The sequence below is a fragment of the Gasterosteus aculeatus genome, chromosome 1 (genome assembly GCF_964276395.1).
Source record: "Gasterosteus aculeatus chromosome 1, fGasAcu3.hap1.1, whole genome shotgun sequence".
NCBI classification, from domain to species: domain Eukaryota; kingdom Metazoa; phylum Chordata; class Actinopteri; order Perciformes; family Gasterosteidae; genus Gasterosteus; species Gasterosteus aculeatus.
Window position 1 is genome coordinate 4,632,557 of NC_135688.1, and position 21,507 is coordinate 4,654,063.

Here is a 21,507-nt window from a genome sequence, read left to right on the forward strand (position 1 = left end):
CAGAAATATTGTTTTTCTTTTCAGATCGAAAAATAAAAAATGCAAGCTTTACTAACCAAATCATGAAATATGTACGCCTTAAAGCAGTGCAGAGGACCTCCACAATGAACATAGAAGTGCTCTTTAAAACTTTACAACTCTGTCTCCAAAAATGGAATATTTGTAATCAAAACTGACATTAAAAAATACACTTGATAGTTCTATTATAAACACTTTAAAAGCTTTCCTCTGAGACCGACAAGGCACTGCAGCCGTTGAATATGATCTAGTTTTGGCGTTGAAGTGATTTACAACACATATAAATACATAGAGACACCACATTAAGGCAAATCTTGATATTTTGGCACATGCACTTTGTGAGGCAGCTTGGAAGATCGTCGGTGAGTTTAATCGCTCATGGTTGCACCACGAGGTTAGGCAGCGATGTGACTGACCTGACCTTCCATTTGACAGATTTACACTCCTTAAACAGGGTGCAGCTAATATACACGTCCTAAAGGCCCAATGCTTACCGGTGTCTTTGCATTTTAGCTCTTGGTGCGATACATTTTCTAATACAAAATGAACTAAAAAAAAAAAAAAAGGCTTCGTTAGGTAAAGATTGGACTCCAGCAATACGTTTTCCAGGCAACTTGTTAAAGCAAATGGCTCTTAACACCAAACGGGCTTCTTACAGTGATCCTGAGGCACGATTAGTTTTCAGGTTGGCGTCAGTCTTTTTGTCATTTTGTTCTTGCTTAACTGGCCGAATGCGTCTCAGACGGCACCCGGAGCGGCAGCTCTCGCTCGGCCTCCTCCATCGCCGCGGCGCCGCGAGGCGCCGAGCTGAGATCCTGGGGTTCCAGCTGAGACGGCTCTCCTCCGCCAGCCGGCGCGGCTTCCTTCGTCGCCATCCTCATCCGATCCTCTTCCTCCACCTTCATCCTTTGCTCTTCGGCCTCTATTTCTTCCGTGGTGGGGATGGAGTTCTTCTTAGGTCTTCCCTTGGGCTTAGTCGGGGCCTCATGACCTCCTTTGAGCACCTAGAATAACACACAGACAATCTTAGTGGGGTGGTAATAAATGGCAGCAGCAGTCAGAGGCAAAAGCTGGCTATTATAGTAATTACGAGAAGATGTATTGCTGCTGGCTGCTCCTTGTGCACTCATTTATCTTTAATGATTTCAGCTCCTTTTTGTTCTCTGAGTTGTTGACCCTTGTACAAAAGTGTTTGCTCTCCCTGCCGTCATCATCGCTCACGCCTCACGCCACACCCTCTCTCCCTGTCACACTGCTACCTCGCTGTTAAAGCACCAAAAATGAAAGCGCCGTTTTTTTGTAACTGAAGACTTAGCAGGAGTATTCCTTCCTACTAACCAAACCCCGGCCGGCGTTACTGCGTCTCTTACCATTTTCTTCCACTTCATACGCCTGTTTTGGTACCACGTCTTCACCTGGAGCTGTGTGAGTCCAAGCGACTGGGCCAGGTCTAACCTGCAGAGTCACACGCAAAACAAAAGCAGCGTGTTAGACGGACGTTTTTTGTCTGTGATGCAGAAGACAAAGAAATCTGCACGTTTCCCAGGAGCAGCAGGTAATATCCGTCTCAGCCTGGACAGGACAGTCAGAGAAATCATAAGAATCTTCACACCAAATGTGGTTTAAACGTTTCCACCAAACATATAATGCAGCTTCATGCTGGCATTGCGCGTCCGAGCTGAGTGTAAGGCCTCTCTGAGACTCTTAACTCGCTCTCTGAATCTCACATCAAAGCCGATCTGCTGGTAGCTGGAGTTTGACACTGTACACCTGCAGCTCGGGGAAACGCCGCTTGCATTGAAACATCTGCACCGAGGTCAGTAATCCAAACACGGCGACTGTGCAGTATAGGTGGTGTTTGGGAGGAAATGGTGAATGCATCCACCACATGTGTTGATCCATGACTAATAGGGCTATTGGACGGTGTGTAATGTGATAGCTCAGGAAGGGACGGATGAAGCGAACACGGGTTTCATTTATGAAGGAAAGGAGCAATTATCGAGATTGTTTTTCTTTTTTTAAATGAGATTTCCTTTTCTTTACACTTCTGCCTTAAGCAGCCAGATGAAGGGACCCCCCCCCCCCTCCCGGACGGAGAAGAATCGAAAAAGCAGAGCAGCATTATTCGCGGGATCTACGACATAACTCAATACCCTTGCATGAAGAGCGAGTGGGTGTTTTTTTTTTTTAGCGTGTGTGTACGTATCAACACTTGAAAGGACACACCGCGATGTCTGTCATACGTCTCTAGCATGCAAGCCACAGTCTGCAACAGCTCACAACTTGAGGTAAGGAAAAGTAATTGCAGAGGAGGAAAACACCCCCAATTATTTATGGTCATTAGTTCTCAATGGATGAAACGACACACTCAGAGCAACAGAAGCAGTAAACGAGGCTACTGCAAGCATTTCGTTCCATTCTTTTTCACAATGTCGACAGTAAAGATTACTGGGACATTAACGCCATACGATATAAACAATTAAGTATTTTATCAGGGATATTCTTGGTTTGGTTTCCTTCCGCCCCCGACTGTGTCTCAGTTCAAAGCCGCAGAGGTTCCAAAGGAGGGAAAAGAGAAGTTATCTTTGGATCACAACACACCAAAGTGGGGAGCATGCCACACCTTTGATGCGGGGCTTGAAAGCAGGATTTTCTCTGTTGTTTATTCCGCCAGATGTGTATTTAATTAATTTTCAACAGCGTCACAATCAGATATTTTGACAGGGCAGGGTATTTTGGCACAGCCCTTTGTACCGGGTTGATGGTTTTGATCGCTCCGTTGTGCTCAGCCTCGGGGCTTCTGTGTTGTGTTCCGATCTCTGCTTGATGCAAATGTTCACAAGCATTTTGAAATTCCTAACGCGCATGTGACGGAAAGCATATATGGTTATATATGTATATAAATTCAGCCTGCAGGCTTCGTGTAAAACTGAGGCTTACAATAAAACTGGAAAATAAAGTCTAACCTCATGTGAGGTCCCAGAAATGACCCACAAAATGGAACAGATATTAGCATCTAGATTACTTCATCTGGTTTCACAAATGCCCTCTCTATACACCTGCACATGTGCGAGATGATTGGCAGTAAATCACTGTAGTACATTTCTGTTTGCGTTTGTTGGCACCCGTCCCTGCCTTCTTGAATGAGGCAGTGTGTCTTTGATGGGGCTTTTTGCAACTGCTTTGCTGCTGCCCAGGGTTAAAACGCTGCTCTTGTCTCGACTAGAACGCTGAGGTAATGCGCAAATGCACATAACATGAGATATTCCTTGCAGCGCAGATGAAAAAAATCGCTGATGTTCGGTGAACCGATGATTGATAATTGGAGTTGTGAGCGTACGTAGCGCAAACCACACCGGGCGCGGCAGGTTACCGAAACGCCGCGGCTGAGCGACGCGTGTACGGCTGACTGAAGTTCGGTTGAAATGCAATAATTGCGGAGGGTAATATTTGCCATTCACGCACCGGCGCGTCTCTTCCTCTGAAGTAACTTTGTCACAAATCCGTTTACCATCACGCGTTCACGCGGCCCGCGGCTCTGCGTGCGTGCGTGCGCGCTCGTGCGCCGGTCGGTTCGTGCTTTTCTCGAAGCGACGGTATACCCACCGATCGGGTGTGGACAGGTACTTCTGCTTCTGGAACTTCTTCTCCAGGCCCATGAGCTGCAGCTCGGTGAAGATGGTGCGGCTGCGGCGCGGCTTCTTCGGGCGCGGCGTGCCGCGCTCCGCCTCCGACTCGCTGCTGACGCTGAGGGGCGTCCGGCTCGGCGAGGCCTCGGAGCCCCGCGGGTGCTGCAGGGAGAGCGGGTGCGGCGGCGCTCCGACCGGGGACGGCGGCCCGGGGAGGTGGAGGGGCAGGTTGGGGGGCTGCCGCGTGATGACCGAGAGGAGGGGGTAGGCGCGGAGCGACGAGGGGCCTGCAGGGGGGGGGGAGACAGAGCGCGTCAGGTGACAGAAACATTAAGACATCTTTCACCTTGTGTTGTACCGTTATCGATCGCCGGTAATTGCATAAGACGGGTTCATCTGTGAGTGACCCGCGTGTGCTGTGAAAAGCGTTTGGCTTTTGACCCCCAGCATGTCGGGCCGCGACCCCAGTGACGCAGACTGTGTTTTACACCGCTGCCCTGAACCCTTCGAATGAATGATTATTTTCCAGCGGTTGTTAAATAATAAACCGGCTTCCCTGCACAAAAACCATGTCCGGACGTTATGATGTGCACGCAGGCAGACAGATGCAGTAATAAAATCCTGCAAAACTAAATCAAACACTGTGTAATAAACGTCTCTCTCTTACACACACACACATGCATACATACACAGGGACATTTTTGTCTTTATCAGCACAGACGGAAGCAGCAAGACGCCAGAATCATTAAAAAGTAACACTTGTCTGGAGCCAAGGTGGGAGGAAAGGAGGCCAGGAGGTCGGTCGAGGAGATGCAGCGGGTCAAACAAATTGAATAAAGTATTTGCCAGAAAAAGTCCTCATGGCTTTAAATATACAATCGAACCGCTCACGAACATTTACAAGCCACTGAAGCCACTATCGCACTGATAAGGAGGACACAATCTTTCCTTAATCTCGACAACCTAAAAGCCCGCAGGAGGCAACTACCCAGAAGCCACTTTGATTTTCTTTGTTGCCGTACCTTGATTGATTTCTGACTAGGGGGGGGAAACACGTTGGCTACAGATATGACAAGGAGGAACACCGAAGAGGAAACGGACAAAGACGACTCCACGAGAGGAGGATGAGGAAAAAGGAGACAAGGACTCCTGGATTTTTCTAACCTTTAGTGTACATGAATGCAGGTACACATATAGACTGCACACACAGACACACACCAGTTCACCCTCAGGTACAGGCACAGTTGCTCCTCACTCATGCACAGACACACACCAGACACTGCCTCGGGCTCACCATGACATCATGTTGAGGGGTTGAGGTCATCGCTAATCCTCCAACCTGAGATTGCTGCTGTTGCAACAGGTCTAGACAAGAAGACTTCTTCTCTTTCGCTGCACTCGCTCGCTCCCCATTTACACATTTCCATTTATGTGGCCCCTGCGTTTTTTTCCCCTCCGTAAATCAGCCGATTTCAAATGATACATTTTCCGATCTCGCCGCCGGCATCGTCTGATTCCACGTTGACGTGCATCGAATTGGGTGCACGAGTGACGGGAGAGGGTGATACCGAGTGGGCCCGGGAGGAAATGTCTTGTCAACAGAGAGCCTGAAGTTGTCTCCGGACCGTCCCTCAGATGGGAGCTCCGGAGAGACAGAGACAGAGAGCCAACAGGGGAATGTCAGCCGTCGTGACTTTCCACTGACAAGCGACGCCGTCGCACTGACGCGCTGTTGACAAGCGCCCGCCTCGCCGTCAATAGGCCACAAATAAACTGTTCGAGTAGCCGCACCACCAACAGGCACGGCGATACGCTTGATAATCACAGCCCCGGAATGTGAGGGCCGGGACCACTGCCCCCCCTCCCCCCCGCTCGGAATAGATCAAGAGCTTTTGTTATGAATTCCTTTCGATACCAACAATTTGCTCGATTGATCGCGTGGTGATTTGGACGCGAGCCCCGTCGATATCTGCTGCTTTCAGCCGCCTGCTTTTGTCAATGGGATGCCGAGAAAAGGGGGATGATTCATTGCTGAGCTATGACAAGTGTGCGAGAATATTTGTCATGTTTAAAGAAAATAAACTGGTGACAGGTAGACAGCTGCTCAATTAAACAGGGTTATTCTTTTGGTTTTGTTTTGTAAGCCGGGGCCCCTTTGAGTGCAAATCCAACTCGCTGGGTGGGAAGGGCAACAGGCCACACAGCTTCTTCATCTGTCCTAACTCACCTCACTCTTTTTTAAAAAGTGTTTTACCTTAAACTGACAATAAAGGACAGAACTGGGCGATTTCACGCTGATTATTAGATGGAGGGGTTTTTTTTTTCCATTGAGTTTTGTTGTCAGCTTTTGTCCTCAGGCATGCTGACAAACTGGAGGGTCCCGCCAAGCGTTACATGAAACACAGGCATTAACTATTTAATTCCGAAACCTGATCCGCACGTCTTCCAGGCAGCTGAATTGAGCCGGTTTTACTTTTAGAACTGATTTATTACTGATCCTTTGTGTAGATAGAAAAACAACCTGATTGCAGGTTGCGGCGCAGGGGGGTAGGGGGAGGGGGGGGGGGGGGACAGTGACGGCTTGTCCGACATTATCCCCAACGGAAGGTGGTAGATCTTCGCTCATTTCGTCTTTGTGTGTGTGTGTGTGTGTGTGTGTGTGTGCATACTTGCCCTTGTGTGTGTTGACATGGGTGTAATCAACCTTCTCAAGGAGGCTTTGTGCTTAATGGGATACGGCATTGTCTGCGGCGGATTAGGGTTTAAAATGGGATGAAAAGTCTTTTGCTCACTGGGATTTCTGCTGTAAGCCCGCTGCCAGTAGGAAACCAGTATGCAGCGGCCCTTGGGCTCCGCACACTCATGCTTTTTGTCATTTTTTTTCATCATGCTGTCAAGTCAGATTACCCCACAGTTGATCTTAATCTCTCTCACCTCTTGCAGAAAGCACCACTAAAAGCCCTACCCTGGGTCCTGCTGAGAGACGGGACTCCCAATGAAATATTGTACCCTGCCATGACGTCTTTTCGGCGTTCAGCACCGGGTCAGGGCTCACTGTCTCTGACCCCGCTCTATCTGACAGGGAGTCATTTCCTCGCGTATGAGCCACTTAAACCGTGCAACATTACGCCCTGAACGTCACTTCAGAGAAACACAATTACACCCAGATTCTAAGTATGAATGTCCCGAGAAAGAAAACAGGAAGACAATTAGGTCGGCATGAGTGAATGGCATACCAGTGACAAACACTGCACAACAAACAATTAATTGCGTCGTCAAGTCCGCATGGGCGGCGTGATCGGCGGCCTTCCGCGTGGCGGCGCGGTGGCCACAGCATCCCTCCTCCTGCAGGACGGAGGAGGCACGACTTCCTCAGGGGGCCGCGGAGGAGCCGATCGCCGCTCTTTTGTCCCTGCCTCCCCCTCCCCCCCGACGACTTCCATATCCAGGCAGTGAAAGCCATTGATGTGAGGGAATATACTGTGTCTCACACCCGCCCCCCCCCCCCCCCCCCCCCCCCCCCTGCAGCTACAAATAAGTGGTGGGCACAGTGTTCTGATATGCAGGGCGGGTCACTCTATCCATCCCAACAGAGGGGTGCCAGAGCCCAGTCACGGTGCCCCCCCCCCGTCCTCGCACACAGCAATCCATATCAGAGGGATGAGAGAATCGCTCCCCCTATTTTTATCCACCCGCCGCTGTCATCATCAAATTGCAGTGGCTATCGTTTCAGACGTTGGAGCAATTATGCTAATGGTTACTACGGCGTACGGTAGCCTTTACGTTTGTTTTTGGATTCAGCCCGAGTCCGAATCAGAATCCATCAGGACGTTTCGTTTCGACAGCGTAACATCCGACTGAGCGTTGTCATATTTTGGACATCGTCAGCAAGCACAAGAGCCACAAGGCCGTAAAGTCCAGCCATCGCGGTTATTGATCTCGTGTTCTTATTGAAGGGGAATAGTGAGAAACACTTAATTGATGAAGATTTGCCCGAAGAGGGACGATCGTTCAAATGAATCGGCTTCAAAGTGTAATAAATTCACCAATGGTATATTCCATATTTCCTTCTGATGAGAAGATGTGTGCAGTATCGTTTATGTTTCATAGGGTGGCAGGACCACAACCACACGAAAACAATCCCTTCATGGGGGGGCACAACTTTACTTTTGTCCGAGGTCACACACATTTCTAATAAGGGGAGGCCTTTAAACAGAATAACAGAGTCAATCAAATGAAAACGGCAAATAGAGAACGTTTTCAACCTCAGCAACTATTGGTCCACTGCCACTGGAGTGACCTTTGTGCGTAAAACAAGCCATCAATTCAGCCATTCAGCGGCTCAACAAAAACCTCCAAGCATCACTGACATTTCCCCGCTCTGTACTTTGACTTTCAACACTTAGCCGCAGTGATGTATTGTGTGGAGGAACGTGGTGCAACTTGTGGAGGAAGCAGAAAATTAATAGTGATTTATTTTTTTAAATGTCTGCTTCCAAAAAATGAAAACATCAGATACGCTTGTTTACTTTCAAGCGATGGAATTGAGAATGAATGATGATTTATAACTGAATATTGAATATGCTCAGTTGATTGGACAGGTAATAATGATTTTTTTTAATTTGATTTGGCCTCATATTATTACACCAGCATCACACACTTCACACAAACTACATCTCACCAAACTCTACACTGTAAATGCACCATTCAAATCCATCACACTTCGAGTTGCACAAAACACGTCTCGATATCCGAGAAAGAAGTTTCTAAATAACCTCCTTTCATTTTCGCACCAATCTTGCAAGTGATTTAATGATTTATCTAAAATGAGTGATAACAACAACAACAACAACATTAACAAACGCGTCCTCTTACCCGAGCATGAATGGAGGGGCTTCGGCCGCACGACGAGCGACGGGCACACCGAATACAGAGAGAGTTTCTCAAAGTAATCACACGTCTCCTTGGAGAGGATCTCGTCGATCATGAACGTCTTGTAGCGCCGCCTGGCCGCCTTGAGCTGCCCGGGGGAGGAGAGCCTCAGCTCGGCTTGACAGTGCATGATCCGTCCCTGACGCGCCGTGCGCTATATCTTCGCTGCGCAATTATGCTTTTTTTTTTTGGGTGGGAAGAGGGTGGGAGGGAGGCGGAAGGGGGGGAGGTGGGGTACAGATATCTCTGCGGGTTTTCACCGTGCGACCGTGGAGCAGTTCACGCGTTCGGACAGTGCATCGTTCGTCTCTCCCTGAGGCCGGCCGGGGTGATGGGGGGGTCGATCCGCGCGCGGCGCCACGGCGGAAACCAAGTGAGTGCGACGTGCGCGCACCGCCTGTGCTATATAAACCATCCCTGAAGTCATCCGCTGCTCTCTCCCTCCCTCCCTCCCTCTCTCTCTCTCGCTCTCTCTGTCTCTCCCTCCCTCTCTCTCTCACCCCCCATCTCTCTCGTGTAACCTGTGTATGCAACCCCCCCCCCCCCCACACACACACACACACACACTCCGGAAAAAGTTTTATACTACATATTAGTTCTACAACTCGACTCTAAATTACGTCTAATTTAGGTCATATTTTCAAAATAAAAACTAAGCCATTGATCAACATAAATGGGATATTAAATGTTAAAAATAGTGCTAATATTTAAAGTCTAAATTCGATCTGAAGACCACGGCTGTCTGAAGTCTTTCGAGGGAAAACAAACTATATTTACTATTTTAGTTCATTTATTTCAGGACTTATAGTGTCCCACTTTCATTTCATGTAAAACCTGTTTGATCTGAAATTTGCTTCATATAAAAGCGATGTCTTGATTTCGGAATGGGACTAAACGGGTTGAATAATAGTCTGGATGTTATTAACCCCTCAATGGGTTCTGCTGTGATGTCGATTTAGTTAAATGAAATGTAAAAACAACTGTGGAATATTTCTTCTTTTTTTTTTAATCCCAATTTTCTATTTCTGTTAATAAAAAAATGTATGGCGAAATAAGGGAATCCCTGTTGAAATAGAATGATTCTTATTAAGGAACAAGTTCCGAAGTGAGAGATTAAAACACAAGAAGTCAACAACGCGACTGTCTTTAATTACTTCCTAAATACAATGTTATTAATTAACAAAAAAGACTCAACGGTCTTAAATAAAATGTACCTGTCCTTGTGCGAGTTTTGACAAAAAAAATTCATATCTCTAACGGTCAACAATTGTATTTAAATATATTTATGAATAGAATTGTCGGTCAGATAAATCTAGACCCCAGAAGATGTAAGTTTATCATGTGTACGTTATATTCTCTCGACGGGATCAGACAGAAGCCTGTTGTGCCTTTTCCACCGTTTCATTTCAAATGTTAACGTTCTGCTTTATGCTGATAATATATTTGTTTATAAGTAGCCACGTGGCCTTTTTTTCTCCTTTTTAACAAACTACACATTGCAGCGTAATTTAACTAAAATATAAGCAAGAAATGAACTCCATGTTAAGAAACCCAAGTGCAGGAAGGAACTTGAGGATCCTAAAATGATCATCTGAAGAATCATGGACGCGATTGATCCGACGGCGCCGTGTTCCGCGCGCAGGAGGACACGTGGAGGTCCGGAGGGCTCGGTTCTCTCCACAGATCAGATGGCTTGATCAAAAGGGGGGGGGGGGGGGGGTGAACAACTGCTTCGGAGCCTATTTGACCGAAAAATAATAAAATAATTTCAACTATAATATTTCTTGTAAGAAGTGCTGCTTTCCTAATTTATGTGCGTCGCTTTCAGGTGTTTAAAATAAAAAAGAAAACAGGAGTAGTCAATTTAAATGCATTTATTGATTCCATGATTTGTTGAGCCCCCCCCCCCCCTACGTGTCTCAGGGGCTCCAGTGAACCCAGAGACCCGAGGTGGGGGGGCAGAGACCCGGGAAGCTCGGCCTGCAGGCGTCTTGTCGCTTGTGGTTCTCTTTGCGGGACTTGCTACATAGAGCGACTGTGTGTGTGTGTGTGTGTGTGTGTGTGTGTGTGTGTGTGTGTGTGTGTGTAGGGGGTGGGGGGGGTCTCTCTGGGTGTTTGGAAGTGGATCATTTCAGCAGACACGCTTCTATATAAGTCCACCCGGCAGCGGCTACCGCGCGGCCTCTCTAATCCGCCCGCTCCGGGGCGGGAGACGCCAGGCGGATCAACCAATTACACGAGTTATGGCGAGGAAGCGGCCTCCCAGCGGCGGATGCTCTCCGTTAGGGCGCCACGGGGACGGGCACACCGCGCTGAAACGCACCTCAGATTTATTGGCAGAGGGGGGGGGGGGCGCTGGTAGTTGTCGATAAGCGCTTTAGGAGGGGTAAATAAGAACCTCCGCGCGGACATTAAGGGATTGGATGTTCACTTGGTTTTAAACTGGTCCCAACAGAGGCACTGGGGGAGGGGGGGGGGCATTAGTGCTGTGAGGCTGACGGCCAAACGAGATGTTCCGGATCAAAGTGCTGCTGCTGATTATGGGATGGGACGCTTCTGTTACACGGGGACAAAAAAAACAAAAAACAACCTGTGCTAAGACTCTGCTGATGAAAGAAAACAGCACGGCCCGGTTCCATCGTAAGGGGCCTGCAAGCTGTAAAGTGAACAGGGGGAAGTGTGAAATCCACGCAAAGACTTGAAAGCATCGGAAATAGAAGGGTCAAATGCAGGAGCTGATCGTGTGGCTCGGTTATATTTAACAGCTTAATTGATTCAATAAAAGGATGTGTGTGGCGCCACCTGTAGATTACTTCATAACCCGCTGCACAAGTGTATTAGTTACACGGGAGCCATTTATAGGTGCAAATAAGGCCGTGGGTGCATGCATTACAGCATGTAGCATCAACATACAACGGCTCACGCAGTGCACACACACGCACACACACACAGTGCCTAGAGGAAAGACAATGCAACAATCAAAATGAAAGGGGCTTTATAATGATGACAATGGTCCATTTTAAAACAGTCAGTCTTAGACTCAGAATAAAAAAATTGAATTAAAGCCCATTTTCTACAAAGAGCAAGGTGAGCCGATCTAACATTAAGAAAGGATGGTGACCTAATGCCGTAAAAAGTGGTGCTGGTGGAAAGTTAGCTGGGAATTCTGTAACTATTGCAAAGTACCTGAAGAATTTCTGACAGCCCCGTCTCAATAGCTTTTAAACATAAAACCCCCAATGTTCTAAATCCTTTTGTTTTTTTGAATACATTTTTTCTTCTTCTTCCCAAATGACCACCAGTCATATCGGTTTTGTTTTCTTGCTCCTATCACCACAGCTCAAAAGTATTTGGACATCAGTGAGGAAAAAACTCACATAAAAGAATTGTACAAATTTTAAAATGCCATAAAAGTAAAAACCCAAATGTCTCCAAGGCATAAGGTTATCAAATGTCCCAATGTGTAGCATCATGTACAAACAACCTGAGCATACATGTCTTTTTTTTTTCCTCTTTTTCGTAAGCTCTCCACAGAGGTGTGAAGAACTAAAGTCTCTACGTGTCTCACTACCGTCGCCACCGATTATCTTGGTAGCCACGGTTGGTTCCCTTATCGTCGTGGTGTCTGTTGCCACCTCGGTTGTCGTGGTGACGGTTGCCGCTCCTGTCGTTCGGATAGTGATGGCCGTCCCGGCCGTGGCCGTGCTGCGGATAGCGGCTGGGGGTCGCCTCCTCCGCGTAGCGCGGATTCCTGCCTCGGCTGTTCACGTGCGGCGAGTGCCGATAGTGGGCGTTATCGTGCTGCCTCGAGCCCCCCCCGCCAGAGTTACCACCCGCAGGTAGCTGCCTCTTCGAGAAGCTGTCATTCAGCTGCTCAAGCTGCTGCATCTGGAGCCACATCATGTTGTTCTACGGGGGGAAAAAAAAAAAAAAGTAATTTTTTTAGTTTGCAACCCTGGCATAATTTAGCAATAAACGGAAAAGAAAGAAAAATGTTACCATGACGTGCTTCTGGAGATTATCGGGAGAGGAAAAGGACCGCTGCATTTGGATCGGAGGAGTATACGGAGGAGAATTGAAGTGGTTCGGGGTCCTGTAAGAGTTAAGCAAACCAATGTCAAACATCTCATCACAAAACAGACACAACAACAAGGAGTCAGGTGCACATTCCACACATTGACGACCGCCTACCTGTACAAAAGCAATCGGATCGTTGAAATGAAGCTATATTTAATAGATGTTTGACCACATGCTTTGACCACATTTCACCTCTTCACCGCATTAAAGGATAGGTTGTGTGTTTTGACTATGTCCTTGTGGTTTTCAATAAGTGTGATCCAACCACACCAGAGGACAAACATTTCTTAGCATCCCGGGCGCAGTACGATCACTCATGACGTAAAGCCTCAATCTTAAATCATTTAAGCACCACGATGTACAAGTCTTGAAACGTGGAAGCAGCGTATTCGATCATATATGGGGAAGAAAAAAAAACAGTCAGTGGGATTTGACTTTAAGACTGGTTTAACGGGCATGTTTTACATAATTAACCTTACACTGCAGTTAAAAAAAAACTGAAAAGAAACGTTCAGCTGCTACAGCTGTTCAGATAGCTTGAAACAGACAGCGCTGTGGTTCTGCTGTTGCTACAACAAACCAACACAGATGCATTCGACTCCATCTAGTCCAGTTTGTATTGAATACCCAAACTCAAAATTGGCAGCCCAAAGTTAAGATAAAACTCCTGTCAGCAATGTGATGACAAAGCAACAGGTGACTTCGACAATAACCAACCGTTGAGACAATGTTACCTCTGGCCATGCGGATTGGGGTTATTTGCAGGACTTGTATTCTGTGAGTTCCCTGGACTGCTGCCGTGACTGCTACCTACAATGAGACAAAAGGAAAAACGGTTCAAGGACACATCAAGTCCAGTTGGTAATAAACTAGTACAATTGTTTACTTTTAAGTCAGCAGACTGCAAAGTTGCATCACCAGCCACTGAGACATGGCCAATATTCTGATTGACAGGAACATTTAATGCATGTTTTAACCCTATTACACTTAAATCACTCAAAAGGCAGCGAGAATTCACGCTGTGTGTTGTATCATAATATACATTGTTAAAATATTCCTAAAACTCAGCTCACCCCAGCCCCATCCTGACAGGCCACACAATTAAAATGTTTAATTAAATGTTTTTTTATTTTATTTCTACAAACCAAGACGGCAGTCCTCACATCACCTTTACAGGTAACAGAAGGAAATCCTTTTGTGACGCTTAGCTGACGGAATGTTTTCACCCGGATGGTTAGAAGACTCTTTGAAAAGGACTTCGAAGATATGGTCAGGAGACTTTTTCAAGACCGTGGCTTCACCCCCCCCCCCCAAACACGCCTGCCAGGGTCACTGTTAAAAAGTTCCCCGTTTGTTTCTGACCTGATCGGAACTGCACGTGAATGGTTCTCCCGAACAGCGACGTCCCGTCGAGTAGTTGCATGGCGTACGGCACGGACACTTCGTGTTTGTAGACAGCAAAACCGAATGTTTTCTGTTTCCCATCCGGGTCTTTGGGAATTTTAGTTTTGATGAGAGGCCCCGCCTGCAAAAGGAAAAAACAAACAAGTAGACGCTAATGACGTTAACGTCAACGAAGCAGCAGCTAACGTTAGCTAAGGCTAAAAAAAAAAAAACAAGTAGACGCTAATGACGTTAACGTCAACGAAGCAGCAGCTAACGTTAGCTAAGGCTAACTCCCGTGAGTGCATTGCAAATATCAAAAAGGTACGTGCGCACCACAAACATTGGTAATATCACACACACACACGTCTACACTAATTGTAAAAGAGCATACCGTTTAACGGTTTAATATTTGGAACTGACCAGCTTCCAATCTGTTAGCATGTTGCTCGGAATGCTATCTGTTGACTTTACGATTGCTAGCTAACATAAAAAAATGTAAGCGACAACCGCACCTGCACAAACAGCTCGAACAAAAGCTCCTCCGACACTTTTGTATCCAAATTCCTTATGAAGAGCGTCCGGTCCGCTTCCTCCTCTATTCCCATTTTGTTTGAGCAGATACTCGCTCTCTCAAGCAACAGGAATGCTAACGTCTAGCGTAAAAAAAAAAAGCGCTGTGACAAATATAGCCGGAAGGCCCAGGGGCCGCAAAGGGAACTGCCGTTAAACACACGCTTCTGTCGTAGTGAACAGCGGTGGCTTTACGACACATATGTCAATCAAAGATAGAAGTGGTCCTTTGCTTGGATGATAACTGCTGCTTATCTGCGTAAACATAAATGCAAATATGTTTCTAATAGAAATGTGTGAAAATTGCAATGTTTTATATTTGGGGTACACTGTTTTTTTAAGCTCCTGCAGCATAGTAACACAAACATAAGCATTGTACCGTATATAAAAACGACACAGAACAGAAGAGCTGTTGGTACGTAACATGCAATTAAATACCCATTCTAGCATTCTGTTTACAACCAGAAAAAGATGCCATGTTCCATCGCATTTTGAATTGCATGCTTCTTCTCTTTTCTTTTAGTAAACACTGCAGCAGCCTTTCCAAAAACATGAACTGAACAGATAAATCAATCACCAATTGTTGCTTTCTGCCAATTCACTGATCTATTGATCACTAATCGGTTCCTTTCTACATGCTGTATTACTCTTCCGGTCTGCTTTATTGTTTTTATCATCACGTGTCTTGTCATAGAAAGGAAAAGCACAAATATGACTTTAGCAATAACTGCGTCTCACTTAGCTTTGACAGTGTGACTCTGAGTCAGTACAGAAAAGTTTATTAAAATCTAACTATTCACACGCATTTTCTACTGTCTGATTGCCTTCTGTGTACGAGACAGGCATTACTGTTTGCACCTATTTTCTGCACTACATTTCTTTCATATTTTTATTGTATTTTTAAATATTCCTTTTTGTGCCTTGCCCATACTGTGCAATTCTGTCTTCTATGTTGAAGCCAGAGGCAACGTTAACTTTGCTAATAACAAATCCTTCTTCCCCTGTATGGCATATTCAGTCTCTCTGACTGCCTGGCTGTTACACACAGATAAGGCTTTCTATCTTTTTACCCTGTGGCTCAGTTTTTGGGTCAGTGACTCGGTGCCGCTGGTGGTTGCGACATTGCAGAGTGTGGAGGTCAAGCGGGCGGCGTGAGAGGCTTGACTTCCTCCCTAATCAGATTAAATATATCAATTCAAAACTAATGATTTTCTCCTTCATGCCTGGGAGATATCCTCAAGGATTATGCTTTAAGTCAGACCAAATTGTGATGACACATCAGAGACAATCTGAATCTTTGGCTTTGTCATGGTGTTTAATTCATGAAAGAACAAAGTGGGCCGCATGCTATAGTCTCTCCACCTTGAAATCTCTATGATTTATTTATTCCAGGAAAGGTGCTCATTCCATCACTTTCATTACTCACGTGGCAATAAACACAGCAATTTAACACCAAAACCGTTGCTGTCATCATGTCTTGCGGGAGCTTTGCCGCTGTGAACAGTTGTTAACGCTTGTATTGGATTGGATAAAATGTCGCAGTCCAACAAAAAGTCGTGTGATTTAAAATACTGCAAGGTTGCAATGGAAGCAGTAAAAAAAAAAAAGCCTGAACCATAAAATCCCACCTGTGTCGTACACAGTTTGATGACTAAAGCCCTTGAATCTATTTTGGGTCCCCCCTACATTGCCAATACCCCATACGTCTCCCTGATGTATTCCCTCCTTCCGTTTTACAGCCAATGGACGGTGTTCAGGAGAGCACCATGAAAGAGCAGCGTGGAAATGGAGGAGAGTGAACTGGAAGACAAAAACAGTTTTCCTGTGTTTGTAAAAGCCTCATTACTACCAACAGAAACTGACCAAATACAATGAAGCCTATTTTAGCTCTGCAAATAAATAAAGATATTTTTCTTTTGTCTTCAAAACAGAGTAATGAATGACGTGGTTGTTGTTAAGGGGGTTTGAATACAGTTCTTAGTACAGTAATTATTTGTAACTCAGCCATGCTGAAGTAATTAAAAAGCAACAGTAGATGGCAGCATTGATCCAATGATGCTCGTCATGCCAACGCTGCATCAGAGGGCCTCATCTCCATGGGGATCAGCTTGTTGCTATGCACTGCGGAAGAAAGAAAATGCACAATTCAAAGATTGTCGTTGTCTTTTTTTATTCTTATGCAAAGGAGAGAATTGGATTTGATCGTCAGAGGAATATCATCCTTTCATGTTTCTCTTTTAGCCTGTAACCTACTTTCAGGTTTCCCTCTAAACGGCTCGTGGCATTGTGGTCCATGGAACTATTTCTGCAGTATTTCAATTTTTCTATTCAAACAAAAGCTCCTGAGTTACAGTCAGTGGGCCACAGGACTTAAAGTACATGTTGTGGAACTTATTGGGACAATCGTTGCTTTATTCGGTTACTGTGAAATCCACAGAATTGTTTCACTTCCCCCTCATGGTCCAAGACATTAACTTGCAGAGAACTGTTATGCCTTTTATTCTCTGGAAAGAAGTAGCGCTCAAGCAGAAAACCATTGTGCTAAATTATAGCAATTAAGCAGCTAAAAATGAAACAGCGGGACGCACTTGAGCTGAAACGCATCACATCCACCGACCACTAATAAGAGTGCAACAGTTCCATTTTCACTGGCTTTTCTGGTTGCCTACACATGAAACTTGGTCCCATTGTTTTAATTAATAGGAAAGGCGAAGACAAACGCACAACAAAATGCGAGCGGTGCTCAAGGGCGAGATGGTAGCAAAAAGTAACAGAGAAATAGGCCACAACCAGCAAGCTGTACACACTGTATGCTCACTTCCAATTGTGACCTCTGGCCTGGAGGGGTTTGGTGGGACTGGGAAGTGATGGACTGGTGGCTTAGACACATCCTTCTCCTTCACCAACGCGCACGCCGGCTTTGGGCTCTTATCCACAACGCTGCCCTTCCGCTGCCCTTCCCTCCCATTCATTAATATTCCTAATTCATGTGGAATGAAGTGATTCAGGATCATTAAACGCACATGAATATTTGTCGGATGAAAGTTTAATGAAGCCATCCCTCTTTGGTCCTGTGATGTCACTCGGCGGCTTCCCATTCAAATGCGTCCAGCGCACGGTTTAACGGCTATGTGCCTTTTTTCGTAAGTGCTCTGTGTTTGAGGGGTTGTTCCTATAGTTCCGGTGACCATATAGGGATCAATCACACTTGTTTCAACAGAGGAGGGGAACCTCTTGGGCCGGGGATGTCGTGTATTATTTAGTACTGCGCACCACACACATGGGCTAGGCTCGATCTCAGATTGTGTAGGATACACACATGCTGCATACATTATGTCTCACCAGCAGTAGCAATGTGCCGAAGGTAGAATATATAATATGCATGTGTCTGGAATCCTATATGCGTCCGTCTGTTTAATGCAGTAGGAGAAGGGCTACAGTGCACACATCCATCCACGCGGCACAGTAAAGCCTTACTCATCCTCACCGAACAGCAATCAATTCCCATCACACAATTTCTACAGATTTCCTTCAAATGTTTGAGTGTGAGACTTTGGGGGGGAAATGATCGGTCCTCACGTTGTAAGTCACATGTGATGAAGTGATTTTCTCTCACACACACACACGAGAGCTCATCACTGGCAGCACGCCATCCAAATTCAAGCCCCTGCGAAAACCAACAGATGCAGAAATCTTCCGAGGGGTGTCCGGGGCGCTTTGTTTCTTCCCCGTCCTCTCTCCCCCTTCGTTTCAACATGCTTGTTATCCCGATAGCGCCGCTGCGTGTTGCAGCCGCCCTGACATGCTGTGACTTCATTTTCATATCTGCGACTCCCCTCTAGTGCTCCCGCCCTCAGAAAACACACACACACACACGCACACATACACACACACATTAAGGGGGAGATCCATCATGTTGCTACATTGCTGCAGTGCTGAGTAGCACTATCAGAGCGAGAGGGAGGAGGGAGGAGGGAGGTCTGGCATCAGCCCCACACCTCAAAGCGGACTGCGGCAGGGCGTCCAAAACCCTCTTCTGCTTTTCCATCACTTAACTCAAACAGCGGCCGTCCTATTCCCCCAGTTCCACGGGGGCGTCCAGTGACTAATGTCAACTCACGGTGTCTGATTAAGAGCACGGAAGCACTATCTGTTCCATTAAGGGGCGTATAAACTATTCCCTCCGCCTCCTCGCATTACCTCCACCAGCGTTCCAAAAAGTGAGTTGTCAGCACATTTCCGATGGCCAGGCCCCCCCCCCCCCGCCCCCCTCTCCCCACGAAGCTCGCATGCCTGTTGAGGAGCAGAATCCTGCCCGACGCCAAAAGTGCCATATGGAGGGTGTTTTATGGCAGAGGAGGGGAAAAGGCCGTCCTAGAGGAATGACTGAGAAATAGATCCCACACAGTATGAAGCGCATCACATCACAAATCTCCATCTATCTGGAGATTCCCCCCCCCCCCCCCCCCCGACTCCTCTCTGCTGCTCCTGCTGCTTTTTAAAAACCTCAAACACCTTCGGTGAAGTTAATGAGCTCTGTCAAAAAGAAAGAGCTGCTCTGTTTTTTTTTTCCCCCTTTCTTCCAAAACTGAGCTTTCGCATTTCCCTCACTTCATTAGAATCAACAGTGGAATGTCCCATATTCCTGCTGCAGAGCAGAACATGCCCTCAGAGACAGTCAATATTACAGCTTGTAACCTACAACTTTGAGCTCAACCCCCCGAAGAAGAAAGTTTCCCCTTTGAAGAGTCTCATCACTATGGTAATCAGCTGATCAGAGGATGTTATGCCAACTCCTTGTGATGCAAATATTTGCTTTACATGCAAAACTCCCAGATTGGAACTGTGTCTCTCATGCGTTTCAGTTCATTCTGCCAATTCACTGCACTGTGGCTGCCTTCAATGATGCAATTCAGAGAGGAGATATCACTCATTGGATAAATAACTCTATAGAAACAGTCAGGCCAACATCTGTAATGTCAGTGTATTGGAGAAACTTCAGAGGAACTGGAATGGGTTCGTATCTTTTATAGTCCATAAAGAAATTACCCCACTTAGACGAGATAAAACAGCTGTTCTCAAATTGCCGTTGCTCCCCATCAAGTAGCACTTGAGAAGCTGAAATGTCATAATTCCACAAAGTGGTGTAATGTTTTCTTACATTGTTGTGGTTTAATAAAAAGAAACTAAAACTTTCTATGCCGCACAGTTCCAATGTAACTGAAAGACCACAAGCTCGGCTGAACATCGGCAAACCCCAAGAAGTATATGATGATATTAGTTTATTTGGCCAGCTGTGAGGTGCATATGGAGAGCAGACCGAGGTTAGAGTCCTGTGCTCATGGTGTAAACTAATTTCTTGCTGTACCGCTGAGATAATCAAATGTTGGTCTTCTATTGGCATAAAACTGCAAAGCTAACCTTCAAATTCACATTAAGCTCCCCGGAGGCCTCAAAGTTGTTGTTTTTTTTCCTTCCTCAGCCCCTCATCTCCACTGTCAGGGTAAAGCACATTACTTCAAACCATGCAGGAGCTGCTCCAGGCTCAACTGCCATTCCTTTCTGCAAAAATATTACAAAGAAAAGTTCAAGGGGAGTTTGACAGATCTGGCAAGGTGGGACGATGTGGAATTCATTGTAGACTGTTGGAGGGGTTTAGATCCGTCCCTGTCACAACTAATATTGTGGGGCTCCTCTATTCTTGGCCCGTGGGTTTCTCTGTACAAGCGTTCAGCATTCGCATTGACATTCATCTCCTTTATTGCAGAATAAGTTGAGGGACAGGTGTTGTGAAGAACGCTCATGAATCTCCATTCCATTGACAAAGGTACCATGGTCACGTGTCATCAATATAACTTTTTCAAACAAGTCTCTGAGTTGGTGCCAGAATTAATTAGACACAAACAGGCTTTGCAATCTTCACTTTTTCTGCACATGCTATTTTTAAAGTCCGATATCTTTGATGACCTCGGCCCTCCAAGCAAGCCTCTAGGTACGTGCCCTGAGACCTGCAGGGGGAAAACTAATGTCAAAGAGGCAATGAGAGTTCGTGATCATTTCTGCCCGAGATGGATATGTCTATTTTAGGATTGGCGTTGTGCTGTTCTGTGTCAGTGCCCGAGCGGGATTTACTATTATTATTAGTTTGTACTCATTCAAACCTAAAGAATGGCCTTTGACACACCCGTAGCGCTGTCCTATCAAAGGCAGTCAGCTTTAAACAGAAAGTCATTTTTAGTACATCAGAAAAACAAATATCGCTTTTGTGGATGAACTTCACAAATGTACTTCTCTTTGTCTCATAGCTGCATGCAATGAGAAATAAGTGGTGGAAGTAAGTATAAGTATATCGTAGACTTTGATCAATGGAAAATATCCTTTAACCGGTGTGGTTGAAGTCATTTAGTAAATGTTATATGTTCTCATTTTAATTTACCATTATTGTTATTTAACAGTATGTTCTCAGTTAACATAAATGTATGTAATAAAATAAACCTAAATTGCAATGTGATAGTTGAAAGTATTACCCAGATTTACATTTGACAGTATATGAGCAGGGATGTTACACACTCTGTGACAGGGATGGGACATTCCTGAGACAGAGGGGACATTCCTGTGACATGCCCCTCTGCTTTCCATTTTCCCACATCCCCACTGATGCATGCAACAATGCATCAGTTGGCTGCCCCACTACATTAAAGGAAAGAACCAGGGATCTTCCAAAAATAGCTCTTGTATCAACACTGCCACCAGCTGCTTCACGCTCCACCCGGGGACATCATATTCCATCAATCTTTCAACCATTTATTGATGGGATGTCCAAATAGATTTGTCTGACGGGCCTTGGAGCACTATGAAATATTCATTTTATATTCTTTCTCTGGTGTTCTTGGAT

General features: G+C 45.9%; 2 protein-coding genes and 1 long non-coding RNA gene across 3 annotated transcripts; 1 reads left to right on the plus strand and 2 right to left on the minus strand.

The window, feature by feature from the left end:
• Positions 1-725: 725 nt before the first annotated feature.
• Positions 726-9,008, minus strand: barx2 (BARX homeobox 2). Its single transcript, XM_040191582.2, has 4 exons — positions 8,523-9,008; positions 3,625-3,934; positions 1,389-1,473; positions 726-1,022 (listed from the first exon to the last, which is right to left on the minus strand). Exons 1-4 carry the CDS (start codon positions 8,707-8,709, stop codon positions 738-740), a joined length of 867 nt encoding a protein of 288 aa, XP_040047516.2. The 5' UTR covers positions 8,710-9,008; the 3' UTR covers positions 726-737.
• Positions 9,009-11,557: 2,549 nt separating this feature from the next.
• rbm7 (RNA binding motif protein 7) lies at positions 11,558-14,856 on the minus strand. Its single transcript, XM_040188212.2, has 5 exons — positions 14,555-14,856; positions 14,019-14,181; positions 13,391-13,466; positions 12,579-12,672; positions 11,558-12,488 (listed from the first exon to the last, which is right to left on the minus strand). Exons 1-5 carry the CDS (start codon positions 14,645-14,647, stop codon positions 12,147-12,149), a joined length of 768 nt encoding a protein of 255 aa, XP_040044146.1. The 5' UTR covers positions 14,648-14,856; the 3' UTR covers positions 11,558-12,146.
• LOC144411472 (uncharacterized) lies at positions 14,181-16,544 on the plus strand. Its single transcript, XR_013468646.1, has 2 exons — positions 14,181-14,363; positions 16,352-16,544. It is a non-coding gene; the product is annotated as an uncharacterized LOC144411472 (long non-coding RNA).
• The last annotated feature ends 4,963 nt before the right edge of the window (positions 16,545-21,507 follow it).

What these genes read in the sequence shown, in the direction of transcription:
- barx2 (XM_040191582.2), bottom strand. Translation starts at nt 8,709, where the DNA reads ATGCACTGTCAAGCCGAGCTGAGGCTCTCCTCCCCCGGGCAGCTCAAG. An exon ending in TACCTGTCCACACCCGATCG is followed by an intron (nt 1,474 to 3,624) that starts GTGGGTATACCG and finishes GTGACTCTGCAG; the next exon opens with GTTAGACCTGGCCCAGTCGC. An exon ending in GTATGAAGTGGAAGAAAATG is followed by an intron (nt 1,023 to 1,388) that starts GTAAGAGACGCA and finishes GTGTTATTCTAG; the next exon opens with GTGCTCAAAGGAGGTCATGA.
- rbm7 (XM_040188212.2), bottom strand. Translation starts at nt 14,647, where the DNA reads ATGGGAATAGAGGAGGAAGCGGACCGGACGCTCTTCATAAGGAATTTG. An exon ending in TGTTCGAGCTGTTTGTGCAG is followed by an intron (nt 14,182 to 14,554) that starts GTGCGGTTGTCG and finishes TTCCTTTTGCAG; the next exon opens with GCGGGGCCTCTCATCAAAAC. An exon ending in ATCTCCAGAAGCACGTCATG is followed by an intron (nt 12,489 to 12,578) that starts GTAACATTTTTC and finishes TTCCCCCCGTAG; the next exon opens with AACAACATGATGTGGCTCCA.